The sequence below is a fragment of the Callithrix jacchus genome, chromosome 7, assembly GCF_049354715.1.
Source record: "Callithrix jacchus isolate 240 chromosome 7, calJac240_pri, whole genome shotgun sequence".
In the NCBI taxonomy this organism is placed as follows: Eukaryota; Metazoa; Chordata; class Mammalia; order Primates; family Cebidae; genus Callithrix; species Callithrix jacchus.
In genome coordinates this window covers 103,982,955-104,006,661 of record NC_133508.1, presented here as the reverse complement: position 1 = coordinate 104,006,661, position 23,707 = coordinate 103,982,955, and the positions used below count along the sequence as shown (strand labels likewise).

The 23,707-nt window shown below is 38.1% G+C and overlaps 1 protein-coding gene across 1 annotated transcript in view; it reads right to left on the bottom strand.

The window, feature by feature from the left end:
• The window catches only part of DYNLT5 (dynein light chain Tctex-type family member 5), a 30,302-nt gene extending 12,648 nt beyond the window's left edge, over positions 1-17,654 (bottom strand). The window contains exons 1-2 of the mRNA XM_002750929.6: positions 17,524-17,654; positions 15,063-15,184 (exon numbers count right to left, since the gene is read on the bottom strand). Coding sequence (XP_002750975.2) covers positions 15,063-15,181 — 119 coding nt within the window. The 5' untranslated portion in view covers positions 15,182-15,184; positions 17,524-17,654. The remainder of the gene's footprint in view (positions 1-15,062; positions 15,185-17,523) is intronic.
• Between the last annotated feature and the right edge of the window lie 6,053 nt (positions 17,655-23,707).

The following is a 23,707-nucleotide window of genomic DNA, read 5'->3' as shown; positions in this document are numbered from 1 at the left end:
AGATAAATATGTGAGATACTAAAAAAGTAAATTTATAATTTTAATTACATTATTAATTAAAATAATTAATGTACAGTGCTGTGTACCTGGCACAATACATTTTTGGGATATATGTCAGAACATTACAAATAGATGGGTTTCAGTTGTCTATCATCAGACTTTCCCTAGTTTACAATGACAACCCTTCTAGACATGTGATCTCATTGCAAAGTGACTGCTATAGATTTTTTTTAAAATATAAAAAATGTTCTTGCTGTCTATGTGTTTTACCAGCTTGTTGGCATTTATGGAGAAAAAATTCAGTTAGTAAAATGTGTCCTAGAGAGTTATAAAGTTTTAGAAAGATAGAAAAGTGATGTAATAAAAGAAAGCCTGGAGTAAACCACTGGTGAGAACACAGCAAATTAAATAATAATATTGCAGATGGAAGAGTAACCACTTGTAACTCAATGAAAAATTCAGTGAATATCTGGAACCACATGTGCTATCGCTGAGGACAGACAGCCTGCATACAGAAGTAGCTGCATGAAATTGGTCCAAAATGACAAAAGTAATCCTCCTTATGTGTACCTGGCTGACACTGGAAATGCACCATGCTAATCCAATAGTATGCATTCTGATTATTTGCAGGAAAAAGGCAAAAAGTTAAGAAGTTAGAACATAATTACTCTTAATGAAATTTACTTTTTTCTTAAAAACATCCTGCAGATTTGCTTGCTGACCAGTCTTTGGATTACATAGATAAACACAAGGCATGTCTTTTTGTTATGACAGTTAGAGATGGTAACAATAATTTCAGTTAATTCTTATCAGCCACAATAGCATGTAATTATGATTGAGAACTCATTTCCAGACATTTTCAATGTTATTATTATTATACCTAGATGTTTTGAAGCTGCAGGAGGAGATAATATCGAATGCATAACTGGCTTTAGAGACATTAAAGTAGTAGATTTAAACGTCCAAATATCATCACTTCCTTCTATATATTTGTCATGGTATCATTTAAGTGTGTCTTTTTTTGGCGGTCTTGGGGTGGGGGGCGGGATAAGCTGTTACTGAAATCATGTGCTGCCTCCCAGTGGAGATATTTCTGAGTGCACAGAGGAAAATAAGGTCTTCAGGGTATAAATTTGTACATTTATACTTTCCATTTTTCATTAAATATTTATTGTCCACAATGTGTCAGGCACAGTGGAAAGCACTGGTAACATAAATAAAAATAAAGCCCTTGAGCTCAAAAAACAGGATGTACAATATAAGACTAAATATGCAAGTCTGAGCGCCGTGGCTCACGCCTATAATCCCAGCACTTTGGGAGGCCCAGGTGGGTGGATCATGAGGTCAAGAGATCGAGACCACCCTGGTCAAAATGATGAAACCCTGTCTCTACTAAAAATACAGAAATTAGCTGGGCATTGTGGCGCACGCCTGTAGTCCCAGCTACTCAGGAGGCTGAGGCAGGAGAATTGCTTGAACCCAGGAGGTGGAGATTGCGGTGAGCTGAGACAGCGCCATTGCACTCCAGGCTGGGTAACAAGAGCGAAACTCCATCTCAAAAAAAAAAAAAAAAAGACTAAATGTGCATAGAAACTCCTTTACTTGGCACTTTGCACTTAACACTATCCATGGATATTTTGATGAGTGTTATGCTTAAGAACCAAAGCATACCAACTTGTCTCCCCCATCAGTAGATGATGCTATTTGTCTGGTAAGGTAAATTAGTTTGCAGCCATTTAATTTACACCAAATTTGCTGGATTTTTACATACAGGCATATCTCATTTTATTGTGCCTCACTTTATTCTGCATTGTAGATAGTTTTTTTTCAATTGAAGGTTTGTGGCAACCTCACATTGAGCAAGTCTATCAGCATCATTTTTCCAACAGCATGTGCTTACTTCATGTCTCTATGTCACATTTTGTTAATGCTCACAATGTTTTTCATCTGTTATGGAGCCCTATGATCAGTGATCTTTGATGTTATTATTATAATTGGTTTAGGGTGCCACTAACTGCATCCATATAAAGCAGCTAACCTAATTGATACATGTTATGTATGTTCTGACTCCTTAACTGACCAGCCATTCCTGCCCCTCCAACCCCGCCCTGCCTCTCCTTGAGCTTCCTATTTCCTGTGACACAACAATATTAAAATTAGGCCAATTAATAACCCTACAGGAGTCTCTAAGTGTTCAAGTGAAAACAAGAGTCCCGTATCTTTCACTTTAAATCTAAAGCTAGAAATAATCAAGTGTAGTGAGGAAGGCATGTCAAAAGCTGAGATAGGCTGAAAGCTAGGCCTTTTGGGCCAACAATTAGCCAAGCTGTGAATACAAAGAAGTAGTTTTGTTTTTGATTTTTTTTTCAAGACAGTGTCTTGCCTTGTCACCCAGGTTGGAGTGCAGTGGTATGCTTTTGGCTCACTGCATCCTCAAACTCCCAGGCTCAGGTGATCCTACCACCTCAGTCTTACAAGTAGCAAGGACTGCAGGTGCACACTACCACATATGGCTAATTTTAATTTTTTTGTACCGACAGAGTTTTGCCATGTTGCCCAGGCTGGTCTTGAACTCTTGAACTCAAGTGATCCACCCACCTCGGCCTCCAAAGTGCTGGGATTACAAGTGTGAGCCACTGTACCTGCCCAAAAAGTTCTTAAAGGAAATTTAAAGTGTCAGTTTAGTGAACACATGAATAGTAAGAAAGCAAAACAACCTTATTGCTGACATGAAGAAAATTTTAGTGGTCTGGATAGAAAATCAAACTAGTCACCAATTCCCTTAAGCCAAAGCCCAATCCAGAGCAATGCTCTAATTCACTTCAATGCCATGGAGGCTAAGAAAGGTGAGGAAGCTACAGAAGACATTTGAAACTAGCAGAGGTTGGTTCATGAGGCTTCAGGAAAGAAGCCATCTCTGTACCATGAAAGTACAAGGTGGAGCCGGGCACAGTGGCTCAAGCTTGTAATCCCAGCACTTTGGGAGGCCGAGGCGGGTGGATCACAAGGTCAAGAGATCGAGACTATCCTGGTCAACATGGTGAAACCCCGTCTCTACTAAAAATTAACTGGGCATGGTGGCGCGTGCCTGTAATCCCAGCTACTCGGGAGGCTGAGGCAGGAGAATTGCCTGAACCCAGGAGGCGGAGGTTGCGATGAGCCGAGATTGCGCCATTGCACTCCAGCCTGGGTAACAACAGTGAAACTCCATCTCAAAAAAAAAAAAAAAAATGTACAAGGTGAAGCGGAAGTGCTGATGTAGAGGCTGCAGCAAGTTACCCAGAAGATCTAAGATCATTGGATCAGCTAAGATCACTGATGAAGGGGGCTACAATTAACAACAGATTTTCCACTTAGATGAAACAGTCTTCTTTCAGAAGATGCCACCTAGGGCTTTTATAGCTAGAGAGAGGTCAACGCTTGGCTTCAGAGCTTCAAAGGACAGACTGACTCTCTTGGTAGCAGCTAATGCAGCTTGTGCCTTTAAGTTCAAGCCAATGCTCATTTAACATCCTGAAAATCTCGGGGCCCTTGAGAATTAAATATAAACAAAAAAGACTAGATGACAGCACATCTGCTTCATGGCATAGTTTCTTGAATATTTTAAGCCTACCGTTGAGAACTCCTGCTCAGAAAAAAAAAATTCCTTTTAAAATATTACTGCAGGGAGAATGATCCAAGATGGCTAATCGCTAACATCTCGGGATTGCAGCTCCCAGTGAAAGTGCAGAGAACGAGAGGACGCCACACATTCAGATAGATTTTGGTTGTTCACGGAGCAGAAGATTCCCAGTGGAGGAGCCACACGGTCGCCAGTGTGACTCTTGTGGCTGGCGCTGCAGTTTCGCCGGCACCTGGGCACGGCAGCTCTCGGTGCAGAGTAAACGGGACTGGTTCCCCTTCTGACTGAGGTTTGGAGGAGCTGCATGGGTCACCAGTGCAACTCTTGTGGCCGGCGCAGCGGTTTTGCCAGCACCTCAGCGTGGCAGCTCTTGGTGCAGAGTAAATGGGACTGGTTCCCCTTCTGACCGAGGTTTGGAGCTCTGGGAAGGCAGAGTCGCCTATTACGGACTCAACAAGGAAGCCAGACTGGAGATTCCCAGGCAGAAAAGCACCATCAGTCTTAAAGCCGCTGTTTTGGCCAGTGCAGTGGGTTGCTCATATTTCAGCCCTGGGAATTAACAACTTGGACGTCCACTCAGAGACCTAATTTGAAAGTTGGTAATTACAAAGACAACAGGTGGATACATTTACAATGATGGGAAAAAACCAGCGTAAAAAGGCTGAGAATACTCAAAATCAGAATGCCTCACCCTCTAAAGAGGATCACAGTTCCTCATTAACAAAGGAACAAGACTTTGATCGAGAATGAGCACATCCCATTAACAGAATCAGGCTTCAGAACATGGATGATAAGAAACTTCTGTGAGTTAAAAGAACATGTTGTAGCCCAATGTAAAGAAACTAAGAACTTTGAAAAAAGGTTTGACGAAATCCTAATGAGAATAGACAACTTAGAGAGGAATATAAGTGAATTAATGGAACTGAAGGATACAATGCAGGAACTCTGAGAAGTATGCACAGGTCTAAACACTCGAATCGTTCAAGCAGAAGAAAGGATATCAGAGGTTGAAGTCCAATTTAATTAAATAAAACGAGAAGACAAGATTAGAGAAAAAAGGATAAAAAGGAATGAGCAAAGTCTCCAAGAAATGTGGGACTATGTGAAAAGACCAAATTTACATTTGATAGGTGTACCTGAATGCGACAGAGAGAATGAATCCAAGCTGGAAAATATTCTTCAGAATATTATTCAGGAAAATTTTCCTAAACTAGCAAAGCAGGACAATATTCAACCCCAGGTAATACAGAGAACACCACAAAGATATTCCTTAAGAAGAGCAACCCCAAGGCACATAATCGTTAGATTCACCAGGTTCCCCTTCTGACCGAGGCTGAAACGAAGGAGAAAAAACTAAGGGCAGCCAGAGAGAAAGATCAGGTTAATTACAAAGGCAAGCCTATCAGACTTACAGCAGATCTCTCAGCAGAAACCCTACAAGCCAGAAGAGAGTGGGGGCCAATATTCAACATCCTTAAAGAACAGAACTTTCAGCCCAGAATTTCATATCCAGCCAAACTAAGCTTCATAACTGAAGAAAAAATAAAATCTTTTATGAACAAGCAAGTACTCAGAGATTTTACACCACCAGGCCTGCTTTACAAGAGCTTCTGAAAGAAGCATTACACATAGAAAGAAACAACCAGTATTAGCCTTTCTAAAAATATACCAAAAAGCAAAGAGCATCAACATAAAGAAGAATTTACATCAACGAATGGATAAAACAGCCAGTTAACATCAAATGGCAGTAATCCTAAATTTAAATCGACTAAATCCCCCAATCAAAAGATACAGCCAAAACCCAACGGTATGCTACATCCAGACCCATTTCACATGCAAGGATACACAAAGACTCAAAACAAAGGGATGGAGAAAGATTTACCAACCAAATGGAGAGCAAAAATAAATAAATAAAAAGCAGGAGTTGCAATTCTCGTATCTGATAAAATAGATTTTAAAGCAACAAAGATATAGTGGTAAAAGGATCAATGCAACAACAAGAGCTAACGATCCTAACACCCAGATACATAGAGACTTAGACTCAATGAGACAGAAAACTAATAAGGATATCAAGGACTCGAACTCAGATCCGGAACAAGAAAACATTTGTGATTTCAAGACTTTCAAGTCTTGAAAAAGTAAAACCTGAAATCATCATTCTTTGAGCAGAATAAATTTTCCCTCTCATCCTTATTATGAAAAGAAAACAAACCAGAAATATACTTATGTTAGAGAGTATAGCTTTTTATAAAAACATGAAGTGTTATAGTAATCATTTATCCAACTCTGGTTAGCTAAATGCCTCACTTTGATTGCCACTGGACAAAAAAAAAAAAAAGAAAACTTAATAAATATTTATAGAGCTCTCCAGTTTAAATATACAAAATACACATTCTTGTGAATACCACATCACACCTACTCATAGGTTTAAATGAAATATTGATCGGCCACTATTAATACCCATTTTTTTTTTTGAATAAAGCAACATTTCCGTTCTCTCTCCCTCTTCTTCCTCTCCTTCACTCTTTTTTCTTCTTTCCTTCTCTCAAAAAAAAGAAAAAAAGAAACCAACTTGTAGACCTCTAGATCCAGGTCGGCAATGTCTCTCTCATTGCCTGATTTCCTTCCTTCCCTTCTCTCCTTCCCTCCCTCCCTCCCTTCCCCCCTTCCTTCCTCCCTCCCTCCCTTCCTCCTTCCCTCCCTCCCTCCCTTCCTCCTTTCCTCCCTTCCTGCCTTCTTCCCTTCCAAGAAAAAAAAAGAAAAAATTAAAAAAAAATTACTGCTCATTGACAATGCACCTGGTCACCCAAGAGCTCTGATGGAGATGTACAAGGAGATTAATGTTGCTTTCATGCCTGCTAGCTCAACAGTCATTCTGCAACCCATGGATTAAGGAGTATTTCAACTTTCAAGTCTTATTGATTTATTTACTTATTTTTAATTGATGTATCATAGTTGTATATTTTTCTGGGGAACATGTGATATTTTGATACATGTATATGCAATGTGTAATGATCAAATCAGGATAACTGGGATATCCAATACCTCAAACATTTATCTTTTCTTTGTGTTGGGGACATTAGAATTCCTCTAGCTATTTTTTCCCTTAACCCTCACTAGCTATTTTGCAATATATAATAAATTATTGTTAACTATAATTTCCCTACTGTACTATTGAATACTAGAACTTATTCTATCTAATTATATTTTTGTATGCATTAACCGACTTCTTTTCACCCCACAAATCTTATGATTTAAGAAATTCATTTTGTAAGGCTATTGCTGTCATAGGTGGGGATTCCTCTCATGGATCTGAGCCAAGCAAATTGAAAAGGATCCACCATTCTAGCTGCCATTGAAAACATTTGTGATTCATGGGAGGAGGTCAAAGTGTCAACATTAACAGGAGTTTGGAAGAAGTTGTTTCTAGCCTTCAGGGTTGACTTTGAGGGGTTCAAGACTTCAGTGGAAAAAGTAACTGCAGATGCAATGGAAATAGAAAGAGAACTTGAATTAGTGTTAAAGGATACAAAATTATAGCTAGATAAGAGAAATAAGTTATAGTAGGGTGACCATAGATGAAAATAATATGTAGATTCAAATAGCTAGAAAGAGGACATTGAATGTTCCCAACACAAAGAAATAATACATGTTTGAGGTAATGGATATATAATCGCCCTGATCTGATTACTATGCATTGTATGTATGCAAAATCCCTGTGTACCCCATGAATATGTATAATTAAAATTTTCAATTGAAACATAAAATTTAAAATGGTTAAAAAAAGAAGTGGAACCTGACTACATGGCTGAATTGCTGCAATCTCATGGTAAAACTTAAACAGATGAGGAGTTGCTTCTTACAAATGAGTAAAGAAAGTGGCTCCTTGAGATGGAATCTACTTCTGGTGAAGATGCTGTGAACACTGTTGAAATGACAACAAATATTTTAGAATATGCATATACTTAGTTGTTAAAGGAGTGGCAGGGTTTGAGATGAATGGACTGATTTTGAAAGAGGTTCTATTCGGGTAAAATGCTATCAAACAGCATCATATCCTACAGAGAAATCTTTCATGAGAAGAGTCCATTGATGTGGCAAACTTTAAAAATTTATTTTATTATTTCATTTTGTTTTTATTTTATTTGATGCAGTGTCTCTCTGTGTGCCCCAGTCTGCAGTGCAGTGATGTGATTAAAGCTCGCTGCAGCCTCAGCCTCTCAGGCTCAAAGGATCCTCCTTCCTCAGTCTCCCAAGTAGCTAGGAATACAGGCAGGCACTACTATGGCTGGCTTATTTGTTTGTGGGGAAGAGAGTTACTCACTGTGTTGTCCAGGCTGGTCTTGAAGTCCCGGCCACAGTGATCCTCTTGCCTTAGCTCCCCAAAGTGTTGGAATTATAGGCATGAATCACTTTGGCCAGTATGTTGTCTTACTTTAAGAAATTGCCACAGTTATCCCAACCTTCAGCAGCCACCACGCTGATTAGTCAGCAGACGTCAACATTGAGGCAAGACCCCCCACCAGCAAAAAGATGACAACTTGCTGAAGGTTGAGATGATCATTAGAATTCTTAGCAACAAAGGATTTTATACTAAGGTATGCATATTGTTTCTTTAGATGTAATGCTATTGAATACTTACTAGACTACATACAGTACGTTGTAAACAATTTTTATGTGCACTGGGAAACCAAAACATTCGTTTCAGTTCCTTTATTGCAATGGTCTGGAACTGAACGAGCAGTATCGTCGTTTCAGTTCCTTTATTGCAATGGTCTGGAACTGAACCAGCAGTCAATATTTTACTGACATTATTTGCTCCATTTTACTAGTAAGAGAAAGGTTATAATGGAAAGAAAAGATAATTTTCAGAAGTGAAAGAGGCAGGAACATGACAAATGACACATTCTTGTGGAACACGTATTTTTCGAGTAGGAGTGATTCTGAAGGACAAAGAATGAACCATGAAACCTGTGAAAAGCTCAGCTCTGCAGTGATTGACGGTAATCCAGAAATGGTGATTGACAAAGTGCAACAATTTTAAGTGTGTAGATAGAAGACCAGAGTTAGTGTCTGAAGCCTATTGATCAAATGCTCATCCAAGAGCAAGGGAGGTGATGGTCAAGCACAACTGATGAACTTTTGTTGCAGCTCCTGGATGAAATGCATCGGTTCAAAGCTGCATCATGCTGGGAAATCATCAGAGAGGTGATGCTGGGAGTGTGGGTGCCATGAATGCCTCTACAAAGCTGCGGAGATCATCAAGGAGGAGTGTGGCCTATTACAACAGATTTCCAACACAAATAAAGCTGTTCTTTTGGGTTTTCAGAAATAGATGCACAATGGAATGTTTCAGCATGGATGTGAAAGTCAACATTAAAAAAAAACCTAAACAAGCACTTTTCTGTTTGCTGTAAATGGATCTTATGCCTGTAAGAGAAAAGCCCCTAGTCACCCTGGACTTAACACATACAGGAACCTGGGAACTTAACTTGTTTGTGAGCAAAAGAAACTTGCTTGCTCAGGAATTAATACAATGCAACAATTATTCATTCAACTATCACAAAATATTTATTGAATGACTACTCTATGCAAGGCACTGTTTTAGGACTTTGGAATACAATACTGAAAAAAAGCAAAAAACAAAACGATGGTCTTTACTCTCATGGAACTGATACTTTAGTAAGGAAAGACAGAGAGTAGACAATAAAATACGAAACAAGTAAATTATATGTTATGATAAAAGGTGATACATGGCTCAGGAAAAAAAGAAAAAATAGAGCAGGTTAAGGGAGTTTGGAAGTGGGTGATGGAGAAGATGCGATGTGCAATTTCAAATGACGTGGTCAAGAGAGGCCTTCATGAACAAAGAAAGGTGAGGAAATGGACCACATGGATGGCTGAGGGAAAAAAAGATAAACCAGGAAGAGAGAAGAGCACATGCAAAGGCTTTCAGACCGGAGGCTGCTAGTGTGTTTGAGAAAATGCATAGAGATCAGTAGCAGAGGGAGGAAGAGGCAAAGGAGTGAAAGAAGATAAAGTTGCAAAGATATCAGGTAGCTAGATCGTGTGGGGCTTTGTGGGCCATTGTGTAAGCTTTGGCTCTTACTCCGATGAAGCAGACATATGAAGCAGACATACCCCTGTATTTTCTAAATACCGTTAGCTTTCTTTGCCAAATGGCAATATCAGGTGTAACTCTCACATGCCTTGCTGACATTTGGTATTATTCTCTTTACTTATGTTTTGCCATTTGGATGGGTGCAAAATGGTATCTTGTTTTAATTTACATTTTTTTCTGCTTGAATGTGAGTTTCAGACCCTCTTCATATTCTGCGTAGCCATTTGGGCTATGTTTCTATAAATTACTGTCTTCCTTGACTATTTTAAAAATTGTTTTCCAAGCCTAAGTTGTTCATGTGCAGGATTATATATATATCTTCGACCAGTCTATTAACTGTGTCTGTTGTATCCTTTGTTGAACAGAAGTGCTAGATTTTATTGTGGTTATATTTATCCAAATTTTTTTTTGCTCTGTGGTTTAAGTTTTCATTTTGGGATCTTCTTTCAGAAGTCTTTCCTTACTCATAGAACACGAAGATATGGGTCTGTGCTTTCTTCTATTAGCTTTGTATTAATAGATTTCCACAATTTGGTCTTCCATCTGGAGTTGACCTATGCAAAGTGTATAAGGTAAGAAGCCAGCTTCATTTTCCTCCATATAGTGAGCCAGCTTTTTGCCAACACAATCTATGATTTCCCCATTTACAAAAATAAATGAGGGTAAAATATCTTAAAGTACAATACACTATTAGTTGTTATTGTGGTTTCATTTGGAAACATGGCCATTTCAGTTTTCCCAAACTATTTTCTCTTTTAGGAGGCGGTTCTATCTCAGCCAGACCTTGTTGGGGGCTTTAGTTTAACATAGATGGTGATACAACTTATGTCCTAACTCTGATCTTCTACTCTCTAGCCTTTTCCTTCAGGTATCAAAATGAAGAAATTGTTCGGGCAACAGCATTTTCAACTGCCCACACGCAGCTCACAGTTGTTTAGATTGAATGATAGAATAAATTCATCACTGTTGAAATGAAGTAATGAATGCAATAGTTTTCATTTTGGTCACTTTTACTGGGAAGACTAGGCGATGTGAAAAAAGTTACCAGGCAGCTCTCAGTTTCCCTGAAAAATGAACTTATCTAAATTAGAAACCTATAGTTATTCACCTTTATATGTCTAATATGTGGCACAGTAATTGGCACATAGTAGAAGCCAAGAAATCCAGAATAAATGAAGAAATACATATAGTATAGCCTAACTAGTATGCATTTCTAACTAAGTAATACATACAGTGTAGCCTAACTAGTCTGTTAGATGCCATCGGTGGGTTCACACGAGAAGCTGTGGGATCTATACAGGAAGTTCTGGTAACATGACATCACTGTAATTTGGTTTGAGGCAAAGGAGAGAATGTTTAGCCCCCAACCTTGTCCCTAATCTACTAGTGGAACTCCTGGGTTCACAGATAACAAGCCTGGATATCATGTCACGTGATCATGTGAAAGTAACTTGACCTCATAGCTTCTGTTTCCAGTTTAAGAAAATGAGAGAAGCACATCTGTTCAAATACTGTTCAGTGTCTGCCAAAGCCTGATTTCATTGTAAAGACCTGCTCTTACTGTGGATGGGAAACAGAAAGTTCTGCTGAATGAATAGAATAGTTTTATTAATGCAAATCACACACGGATTGCCAATTTTTGAGAAATGAAAATACTTGACTAATAAAAGCCCATTTTGCTGCTTGCTAATTCTATAGCTTTGGAGCCTCAATTTCTCTAGGCTTCTGCTTCTTCATTTGTTGAATGGGAAAGATAATAACATCTATCTTTATAGAGCAGGAGTCAGCAAACATTTCTGTAAAAGGCCGAATAGCAGATAGTTTTGGATTTGTGGGCCCTATGGTTTCTATTGTGACTTCTCAACTCTGCTGTTACAGTACAAATGCAGCCAGAGACAATGCATAATTGAATAGGCATGGCTGTGTCCTAATAAACTTTATGCATAGAGAAATTTGAATTTCTTATTATTTTTACGTGGTACAAAAATACTGTTCCCCTTTTGATTTTTTTGTTACCTATGTAAAAACTGTATTTAGCAAAACGAATGCAGATTGGAATTGGCCCTTGAGTCATAGTTTGCCAACTCCTATTATGGATCTTCTATGATACATAAATAAGGTTCATGGTAAGAGCTGTATAAATATTAGGTATTATCATCCTTATGCTTATAAATTATTTGGGTAAAAAGTAATTCAAAATTACAGATGGAATATGATGATAATTGTGTAGTGTACTGTCTGGTCTGATACATGTATGTCCAGGTCTGAAAGAAAAATGCCAACACACTAACAGTTACAATGTTAGGATAATAAGATCCTAACATTGTAATAAGCTTAAGACGTTTCTGGTTTTTCTTTAATAAAACATAAACATTACATTAAAGTGAAAAGATACCCTAAATAAAGACCCAATCTTGAAGATATTTTATATTCACAATATTATTTAATATAAATTTAACCTTCTTGTTATAATTCAGAAGGCATTTCAGATATTTATTCTTTCTGGGGATCACTGTGAAGCTTAGTTACAACAGTGGAAGAATGCAGACATGGAGATCAAGACTTAGGGATGAATCCAGGCTTATCTTATACCACATATAAGAAGCAGCTTTTCATGGCAGTCTACCTCTGTTTTTCTTGTCCTCCTTATAAGTGTGGTTACTGCTAAACAGACAGATACGTTCATAGTGTATTGAAGGGGGACAGACAAGAAAATCACCAAATACAGGTACATATAGAAGGTGAAAGCAGTGGGAGAAGAAAGGAAGATCATTTAACCCAGTCTGGAGGTAGTGATGGTCATAGATGGGTAATTAGAGAGCACTTCCCAAAGAGGTGGAGATGGAGCTAAATGCTGATGGAGCAAGTAAAAAAAAGCCAGTGGAAGAGTGGAAGAAGAGCATTCCAAGCAAGGAGTCAGGGTATCTCATGGGGAAGCTACATGGGGCAATGGCTGGAGGCTGGATAGAGCGCTGAGGGATAATTGAGTATGGCTGGAGGGGAGTATGCCCACAAGATGGTGGTGAAAATGGTGCTATGGAAGTAGACAGGGGTCTGTGGACTCTGAATCTCATATTCAGAATTTGGGACTGTATCCTAATCATTAGTTACTTGACTTGCAAACTTCAGTGATTTCATGGTAAAGTGGTAGAAATGATGTCTACCTAGTAGGATTAATGCTGGAGATTAAATGAGCTGATGTATTCAGTCCTTAATAAACTTCAGAATGTTTTACATGATAGAAATTTTTATTTTCAAAATGGTTTAAAAGTGATTTTTAAATGGAAGGTATATGTTTTTCCATAAAACACTGCAATTTCAAAACAATGCCTGCATTTGATAATCACTAAGCTTTCAGAATTTTTCTGCTAGTTGAAACCTCATTCATGAAGGAGAATCACATATACTGTCTAGTTCCAGACAGTAAGGAAGCTATGGAAAGCAAGTATTAATACAAGTTATTGTAGGGGGTGGCAGCCTCCTAAATAGTCTGCATTGCAAGCGTACTTAGAAGCTGATCATTTGCTATTTAAGAAAAAAATTACTATTAGAGGATCCATTCTAAATGTTTTGTTTGAGAGTCCAAAACCAAAATAGTTATTTAAATGTAGCTGTCAGTGAAAAATCTGTCCTAATGTGTTGAGAAATATGAATTTTGTATTATTGTTGCCTTTAACATGTATTTATACTTCATCAATAATGGTTAAAAAGAGTGACCTCTAATTCTTCAAACATAGCCATGCTCTGATTCTATATGACGAATTTGTTTTGAAGGGGAAAAGGTAAGTGAAAGTCACGCAAATAGGAATGACAATATATCTTTGGAGGGAGTACTTAAAAAAAAATCATGGGGGCCGGGTGCGGTGGCTCAAGCCTGTAATCCCAGCACTTTGGGAGGCCGAGGCGGGTGGATCACGAGGTCAACAGATCGAGACCATTTTGGTCAACATGGTGAAACCCCGTCTCTACTAAAATTACAAAAAATTAGCTGGGCACGGTGGTGCGTGCCTGTAATCCCAGCTGCTCGGGAGGCTGAGGCAGGAGAATTGCCTGAATCCAGGAGGCAGAGATTGCGGTGAGCCGAGATCGCGCCATTGCACTCCAGCCTGGGTAACAAGAGCGAAACTCCGTCTCAAAAAAAAAAAAAAAAAAAAATCATGGGTACATAATTTATGTCAGACTGTTACTTAAATAGCTTCTTGGAAAAAGTAAGTTGAATTTAAGTCAACAATTAGTTTTAAATAATTTAAAAAATAACCCGTGCACTTAACTATTGGAAATAGCAGCCAGAAGAGCTTAGAAGCAAAAGTTACAAAGGTTAATTATTCTCCCACCTTTACTTCTTTCTGACTTGTGCTGGGATTGCTACTCCTTTATAGCCAGTTTCCCACCTGTAAAAGACATTGCATGTGTAATCCACAAACTTCCAGGGCTGGAAAGTGGAGTTGAAAGTAGGCATTAATACACTCTGAGAACAGAAAGATTTTAGTTTCAGAATTCTAATTCTTCCAGTTCTTCTAGTCTCTGTTCTGCAGACCCCAGCTCCTGCCTCCCAATATATACTCACTATACTACATCCTCCAATGCTATAGAAACCAAGAATGAAAATCTATTATTAATGGACTGCTACATCGATAATTTGCTTTGTTTTCTTCCCAACAGCAGTCAAAAGGAAATGCCATGAAAATATTAAAAAACTGATGTATGTCTTTAGGAGAAAAGATCCAATATGTAGCAAGAGCTAAAAAAAAGTACTTATTACCCTTTGACCCACTAATTATTCTTCTGGGAAATGACCAAACAGAGGCATATTATATAGTGAAAAGAAAAAAAAATGGAAACAAACTTAAAATGTGCAATAATTAGAAAATGATTAAGCAACCCAGAATCATAAATTGACAAAATATTATGCATTTAAGAGGATATAGAAAAAACTCTGAAAATACATGATGAAATCATATAATGTTAAGTATGTTGTATATGTATTTATTAATTACAAAAATGTAAAACTTATGTTATAAAATATTGAGAAGAACTTTAAAGACATATAACTGTGGCTGGTTTACGTTCCATATGGCGTTTCTTTTGAGTAGGAGGTTTTTTGGGCTAATCTTTGAAATAGCAAAAACGCTGCTAGGATTAACATATCACTTAAGCTTTCTCCCCTTCTCTTTCTTTTTAAATATGGCCTCTAAAGATGACCTGAACCTTGTACTTGCCACTTTATCTCTTTTTATGTCCCTGAGGAAGAGTTTTTTCTCTAATGTTATGAACCTATTTATTCAATAAATGAATTTACAGTTTTAGACAGTTACTCACTCTTTGATGTGCCCATGAAGTTCCTTTCGCCGAAATTCATGATTACTAAAAGAAGAAACACTCCCTCTTTTCTTCCATGAGCGAGCTGCTCTGTCTTTAGCATTGTCTGACATCATCATAACCTATGGAAGAAGACTTTTGTAAAATGCAAAAGAAATACCTAGAAACATTTTTGTTAGTATAACAGAGACTAATCCCAAAGTACACAGATTATTTTTCTACCATTTTTGAACGGGGAAGTGGGGTTTCCTCAAGAGCAATATACTGACACAAGAACAGAAAATGAAACACCGCATATTCTCACTCATAGGTGGGTGATGAAAAATGAGAACACATGGACACAGAAAGGGGAGTACTAAACACTGGGGTCTATTGGGGGGAAAGGGGAGGGCCAGTGGGAGAGGGAGGTGGGGAGGGATAGCCTGGGGAGAAATGCCAAATGTGGGTGAAGGGGAGAAGAAAAGCAAAGCACACTGCCATGTGTGTACCTACGCAACTGTCTTGCATGCTCTGCTCATGTACCCCAAAACCTATAATCCAATAAAAAATTAAAAAAAAAAAAAAGAGCAATATATAGTATTCACTGTAGTTCTGATCAGTAAAACTGGAACTATGACAACTCTGAAAATGTTTATTTATGCAATAATATACTTACTTTACATAAGCAGATATTAAACTATAGCAAAAATGCTTAACTAATGAAGAGGGAGGTCATTGAAGAAAGATACACTTGTATAGAAGAAAGATACTATGCTACATAAGAAACCAATATTTATATTGCCCCCAAATTTAATTGTGATACAAGTTTGCTAATTAATATTTGCTGTCAGTGTTACATTTTATTTTTGAGACAGGATCTTCTTCTGTTACCCAGGTTGGAGTGCAGTGGCATGATCACAGCTCACTACAGCCCCAAACACCTGGGCTCAAGTGATCCTTCCAACTCAGCCCCCTGAGTGGCTGGGACTACAGGTGTATGCCACCATGATGGGCCAATTTTTAATTTTTTGTAGAGATAGGGTCTGTGTTGCCCAGGCTGGTCTTGAACTCCTGGGCCCAAGCAATCCTACTTCAGCTTCCCAAAGTGGTGAGATTACAGGCGTGAGCCACTCTGCCTGGCCTGTTTTACTGTTTTAGAGACAGGATCTAGCTCTTGTTACCCAGGCTGGAGTGCAATGGCATGATCATAGCTCACTGTAACTTCAAACTCCTGGGCTCATGAGGTCCACCCACCTTAGCCTCTCTAGTATCTAGGCCTACAGGCCTGCACCACCATGTCTGGCTAATTTTTAAAAATTTTTGTAGAGACAAGCTCTTGCTATGTTGCCCAGGTTGGTCTTAATCTCCTGGCCTTAAGTGATCCTCCTGCCTTGGCCTCCTCCCAAAATGGTGGAATAAAGGCATAGACCACTGTCCCTGACCTGCCATGACTTTAAAAATTAAAATTAGGGGTAGTGGGCTAGAAAAAAATAAACAAATATTAAAATTAACCGTCTTTCCAAAAGATTTTTTGTTTTTTTTCTTGAGCAACAGTTACATACTTTGTAAGAAGCAAATAGAACTTAATTTTTAAATAAATAATTTATTGGAAAATTTCCTCTTTCCTACTAATACTTGACAAAAAGCTGGTAGTAGCAGTGGACTTCCCAGAACTTAGATTATAACTCAAACCCCCTGCCTACCTACAAATTTAGGTATTAATTTAAATTATTTCATAATCTGTAAATGTGAGAGCCCCAAAAAGAAAATACTGTGCTAGACACCAAAGCATAAACATAAAAGAGAATCACCTTCAAGGAGTTGGCGGATGAGTGAATAGGGCAGACAAGAACATACCCTAAAACCCAGTGGCATCAGTGAGGGAGTGGAGATACTGTGTGTGGGTGAGGAGGGCAGCGTGGAGTGAGTGTGCACGTCAGTGCGAGCATCCTTGAGTGTGTACCTGTGAGTGAGCATCTCTGTGTGCAGGTGCCCGTGTGTATGAGTGTGCGTTTGTGTGTCTGAGAGTGAGTGTGTCTATGAGTGTGGAAAGACACACAGCCTGACTGATCATTCAGGATTCGCTGCAAAGCCCCATAGATCCATCTCAGCCTCAGCTGTTTCCAAAGCTGCCCTGCAGGCCACTCCCTCCCCAAGAAAGGTCAGGGTTGGGACCAGGAGGTCCTCATGGGTGCGACCCGCCACAGGAAGACTGCCCAGGGCTGGGGGATGACCCTGCTGGCCGGCTCTGCGTTGGCCATCACTCTTGAAGCCCAGCCATGCAATGGGGCAGGGGGCGAACAGCTGGGACCTACTTTCAGATCCCAAATTTGGGGCCATTTTTTCTTATTTGTTGGGAAGAGGAGGAATAAAGTGGCGGAGAGATCGGGACCAAGTCTTGCCATTTCTCAACAAAGGGCCACTCCCTTGCCCCCTGTCCTCCCGTCGGGGTCCAGACGCGCTGCCGAGAGGGCGACCTTACCTGCCGCAGGGATGGTTCGCCGGGAGCCTCCCAGACCTCGGGTTAGTTCACTGCGGACGCTGCGCGCGGCGGGGCTCCGCTTCCCAGGCTTGACTCAGCCTGCGGCCGCCAGCACACTCCCCCTGAACTCTGCGGCCAGTCTCCAGGGTGACCTCAAACAGCGCCCTGGGCCCGCCCCGGCCGGACTTGGCCTCTGAGTGGCCCTCTGAGCTGCTCTAAGGATGTAGAGTATCTCATCTTCACTGCCCAGAGGGGGTCGCCCTGAGCCGCGCCTGCGTCCTGGGGTGGCGGCGAGCTGGAGGGGAACTGGTTCATTCTGTAGCGAGGAGGACATTTGGGACTAAAGGCATTTGCACCACGAGGGCGCCTCGTCAAGTTCCTTTCCCTGCAGACGTTAGGGGCAGGAGCGGGAAATGCTGCGGTTAATTCGAGGCGCAAAGGCAAAGTAAAGCAGCGCCTGCCCTTTCCCCGACCCCTAACGCTGCTTTCCAGGTTCCCCCTCCAAGGTACAGACTGTGGGTAATGGAGGTAATTGAACGCTTACATTGGCCAGATACCCCAAATACTGACAAACATTGGGATTCAGTAGTCCCAACAACTCTGTCGAGAAAGGAATGTTCTCTTTTTAAATGATTTGGAAAATTGAGATTCTAAAATGTTAAAAAATATATATGGCCAGGGCCCCTGAAACTCATGGTCTTAACTCCAATCAATATATTACAAACGGGGCTGGGTTCCTTCACTTTCCTTAACACGACTTTTCAGAGCCTATTCATGCCTAAGAATCTTTGAAATGGATGCTGTTTGGGGTTGAGGACCTACCAGCCGATATAAATGGGCCTTTCCTCTTCCTTAGCGACTATCCCCAGCCTAACCTCATTGGGCCTCCCCAAACCAAAAGCAAACAAAAGAAACACTCTAGGGACCCTCCTGTAGTCGGCAATCCTTGGAAGCCGAACAAGATGCCTCCAAGCACTTAGCCGAGGTCGTGGTTCTTGATGAGTGTCCTGCTGTCATTAGCACTAGCTGAAAGTAACACACTGGGATTCCGGTAGAGCATAGTGTTAGGATAGTATTGGAAGAAGAGCAATACAGTTTTCTAGCCCACAATCCCTACTCACAGAAAGGTAAGAACAAGAAAGGATTGTTGATTGAATGTCTACCATGAACTAGGTAGGAACTGCTAGGTGATTGATAAACATTATCTCATTGAATCTGTTCAGTGACTATGACATAGGGGACATTACTCTATTTTTTTTTTTTTTTTTTTTTAAGAAAAGGAAATGGAGAATCATTGAGTAACACGCTCAGGTCGATAGTTAAATCACAGAGCTGAGATTTGTCTGACTCTAACTTTTGACCTTTGCCAGACCTTCCGCCCATCATCCCTACCCTAGACATGGAATGAAGTTTTCCAGAAATGCAGATAAAGTTTAAGAGACTGACAGTAAAAGAGATTCACAATTCATTTATTTTTATATTTTTCGTTTTCCAGAAAAAGAAATCACATTTCAGTAACAACGTACATGTAGAATTAAACTTTGTTCTGGAATGGGAGCCCTCGTTGCAGTAATGTGTCATAATAAATAATTGCATATTCAGGATTTTGTGAAATAGGTGATTGGGAAAATTATGCGCAAAAACATTTATAAAAATTATTATTTACAAAAGGTGATATCCATACGATTTCTAACTTATAAGACAAGTAATGTTAAGATGGTCTCATGATTATCTTCAACAAGTTAATTCACACTTTCCTGTCAGCATTGTTCAGCAGAGAGCTTTGCTGCAATTCTGGGAAAGTGCAAGCCTTTGCTTCCACTGCTGGGTTTCTCTTGAGCACAGCATAGAAGCAGTAAGGATTCCATCACAGACTAAGCACTGATGGCTATCAGAATACAGTGTACTCTTTTGAAATATACGTGTAGGAAAAAGGCCGGGAATCAACATTTTCACTAAATTTTAAAAGTATCTTGAGTATTTTCATTCACAATTCCTTTCATAAATATTTTATGTCCAAAGAATTTTGTGAAATTATGTAGTCATTACAAGATTATAAAGAAATTTAGTCTATTTTTGCTAATAGATCAATCTAGATCATTGAGATTCTAATGATAGATCAAAGAGAACTCTAAATAAAGGCTGCCACCAAATCAAACTACACACAGTATTTTCCTTAATTAACAGAATTTCATTATCTGTAGAAACACAGCAAAATCTCTGAGATTTCTAGTTTCTCTTATCGTTCAAGTTAAAAAAAAAGTCAATGCCTTACATTGCCACTAGTAGGAATGAAAATTAATATCTGAGCATTTAATTCATATGATCTTTGACTATACAAGTGAAAAACAAACAAGAATTCTCTTTAATTGAAAACAATAGTTTTGAAATGGCTTAAAAAGCCAGCTTTATACATTACTGCATGGCCTGCAGTGAAGCTCTGTTCATAGATAAGATTAACGTATCATCATATCAACACTTGGCTTTTTCAAGAAAAATTGTTCAGCAGCAATTTTCCAATTCCCTTAGACAAAGAGGGGAGACAGAGAGAGAGAGAGAGAGAGAGAGAGAGAGAGAGAGAGAGAAAGACAGAGAGAATATGAATTAGATAGGAGTCAATCTCTTTCATGTATGTTCATTTAACAAAGCAAGAACTAAATTCTGACCTGACAAATCAACACAGCTATATGAATTATCATTCTAGCAACTTAAAGAAAAAAAGTCTAACTTTGGATCTTGGGACAGTAGTCCTTGTCATAGTTACTCGTTGGATTATTTAAAAAACCTTAAAGTGATGGTGTATGAATAACATCAAGCATTTACTTTGCCAGAAAAAAAGTCATCAAAATAATATAAAACTGAATGAGTGAGATGAAATTAACATTTGCATGATATACTCATTAAATGAAACATTTAAAATTTATAAATTATAAGTGGCTTATGAGCTATCAGGCTGATTCATAAACTCTGGATGGATTAAAAACTGAACTATTCTTTAGATAAATATAAAGAGATTCAGTTTGATTTTTTTCTATATGATAACAATTTACCCAGGAAGTTTTTAAAGAAATATTGTTGATTTGGTATAAAAGCAACTGATTGGCAAAGTAAAGCAAAGCAAAGCAAAACAAAATAAAACAGTGAAATGCTTATTAAAAGAGTATAGAATCTTGCAAAATCTGTGCTAAAGATTGCACTGCTCTTAGCTTTCACCAAAATGTTTTTAATATAATTTCTGACAAGTTTATGTAAAAATGCTGTCAACATTGATCTATCATGATTCAGTTTGCTAAAGCTGTTTAGTAAAACATTACTGGAGATGATTCACTAGCATTAATTCCACACTGCAAAGAATTGGAAACCTCTTCAATAGATAGGGGTCCGATATTCTGGTCATAGGTGCAAGCCTTAAAAATAATACTAAAACAATTAAAATAATTTTATTGTCTTGTTTTGAATATTTTAGAGGATTAAGTTAAATTCACTAAAAGATACTAATGAAATTTAAAATAGGTAACAATTCATTTGAAATAGCAGGAATTCCCTTAAAATTAAAACAAAATTCCAGAAGCATTTTTTCAAGCATTCCTCGTTATTTTATTTGCAACTATTGAAGGATATATAAACTAGTGTTAAAAGAAAACTTTTCCAAAGGTTTTTTCCAGGTGTGTTTAGAAAAAAAAAGTTTTTACCTGATTCAATAACTTTCTTAAGTGTCATTAAAACACTAACATTTATTGTTAATGTCCAAGTAGAGAGAATTATAGCACAGGACCATTTTTTCTCAGACCACAGTGAACATCTGCCAGAACATGATTTGTAAAATACCAGAATATTGGTGAATATAGCCCAAATACACTTTACTTCTTTTCTTTAAAACATTATGGGACATTTAAAAATATACTTTTCATGAAAACTTTTTTTTACAAGGATAAAGATGTATTTAAGACAGGCAAGTTATTACTCTAAGGATGGAAGGAGGCAAAAATCAGAGGACAAATAATTTTAGAAGTTAAACCTAGAGAATAAATTATTATATCTGTGGTCAATGTCAACAAATGGGTGTCTTTTCCTCATAGACATACCCACTTAGGATAGAAATCAGATATTAAACGTGAGGGCCAATCAAGAGGTTTGCCACGGTCAACTCAACAGACTCTACATTTGACATGCCGTCACAACAGATATTTAGATCTTAATTAAATGACAACAATGCAACTCCAGCTTGATGGATGTTGACAGAACATTGAAGCAGTAACACAAGAGAAAGGCAAGTGTTTTGTTGCTGTTTGTTTTTAATATTTAGAGACTTAAGTAATGTACTCCTATCTCATCTTCCTTCCATACACTCCACTGACAAAAAGTAAGGTAATGGTAGCCATGTTTAATTCTATTGAATTCGCAAGTGAGAGAATGGCATTTAGATACTGTTTGCCATGTGGAAAAAAAAGCCTAAAGGAGCAGGGAAAATAAAATAAAGCCTTAAGAGGAAAGTGCACACAATAAAAGGTAGGGAGGTGGGTCATCAGAACAGTCCCTTTAATCAATGTAACTTGGATTGATTTGTTTATTCATATCAACAATTTAATTAGACTCATTGCATGGACAGATCATATTTACTTATATTAACTTTCAAAGCTACATTTAGAGACCACTCTTGTTTTGGTATTATTAAGTATAATTATCATGCTTCCATCAAAAAAAATTGCTGATCAGAAGACCATGTGGCAAAATGAGTACATTTAGACTAAATGGGATTTTGCTCAAATGTATAATCTTTTGGAAAAGGAAAAGCTGACACACACACACACACACACACACACACACACACACACTCTCTCTCTCTCTCTCTCATCTGTTTAGTAAGTATCTGCATATTTTGCTGTATCATTCAATTTATTTTGTAGCCTGTGGTTATTTTGAGAAAAAATATTGATGTAACTCTTTTAGAATGAGGCTACTACATGTTTGTAAAGTCAAAGCTTATAAAATAAACAGATTCAACTCACAAGTTAGAGATCTGAATGTCCCTTGCAAAGAAGGAAACATTTATTAAGACTTTGAATTTGAATAAATAACAGCTTGCAACCTCCCTACTACTTCAAGTCTTTTAAGACACTGAAGCAAAGGACAGAAATATGAAAATGAGAAAATGCATTTCAAGCTACTTTGAGACTGAGATAGTTTAACAGAATAACTTTAAGAAAAAGATAGGGATTTTCCTAGGGAAAGATTAGAGGAAATTAAGTGGACTAAATGAACAACTGACTAGAAAAATGGTTTTCATCTTAGAATTTAATGCTTAAAATCTGATATAATGTCAGAACTAAGAAGGACCTTAGAGATCTACAGTGATTCTCAAATTTGGGGCACTTATCAAAATGTATAATCCCAAGTCCCATCCCTAGAAGTTTATGCCTTCAATACAAATGTATCGATGCTTACTGTGTATAACTTAACCCCACATGATGATAAATGCCTAAAATATTCTAGGCTCTAAGGATATAGTGGTGACCAAACCAAAATCATTAATAAATGATGGTACAAATCATACTTTGAGAAGCATTGATTCTTTTTTGACAACTTAGTTATTGGAATTATCCTTATTTTGGTAATGTTTTTTCATGGTGCCTTCTCTCTTGGCATTCAAATGGAGTATGTATAGTGACATAAGACAGATTTTTTTTGTTTGTTTAGGATAGACAAAGCAAATAAGGCATTTCCTTTGCAGTGAGAATAACTGGGTTACTTCCAGCTGCAGTGTCATTTTGGGGAAATTAATTATTCTGTTTAACCCTCAATTGTCATCACTTGTAAAACAAGAATTAAAAAGAGTACTTACAATTTTTTGATTGATAAGAGGATTAAATGAGCTAATATCTGTAGTGACTGGTACACAGTAAGCTCTCTGTCAATTTTTATTGTATATCAGTTTACAAGTTTGCTTATAAAGGCTCAAAATGTGGTTTCTCTGTGTAAATTAGAATTGTGGAACTTCAGAATTGGAAGACACTTGATAGATCATTGTGTGTTGTTATGGTGTTTAAACCATGCTCTCAGGAACCCAGATTTAAACTGTTGGAGAAACTCCTGCTTTGCTTTGAGCTGTTTTGACTACCAGGATTCCATGTACAATTTTATTAGAAAAAAAGTCCTGCTGTTAAGAAAAGTTTGAAAACCACTG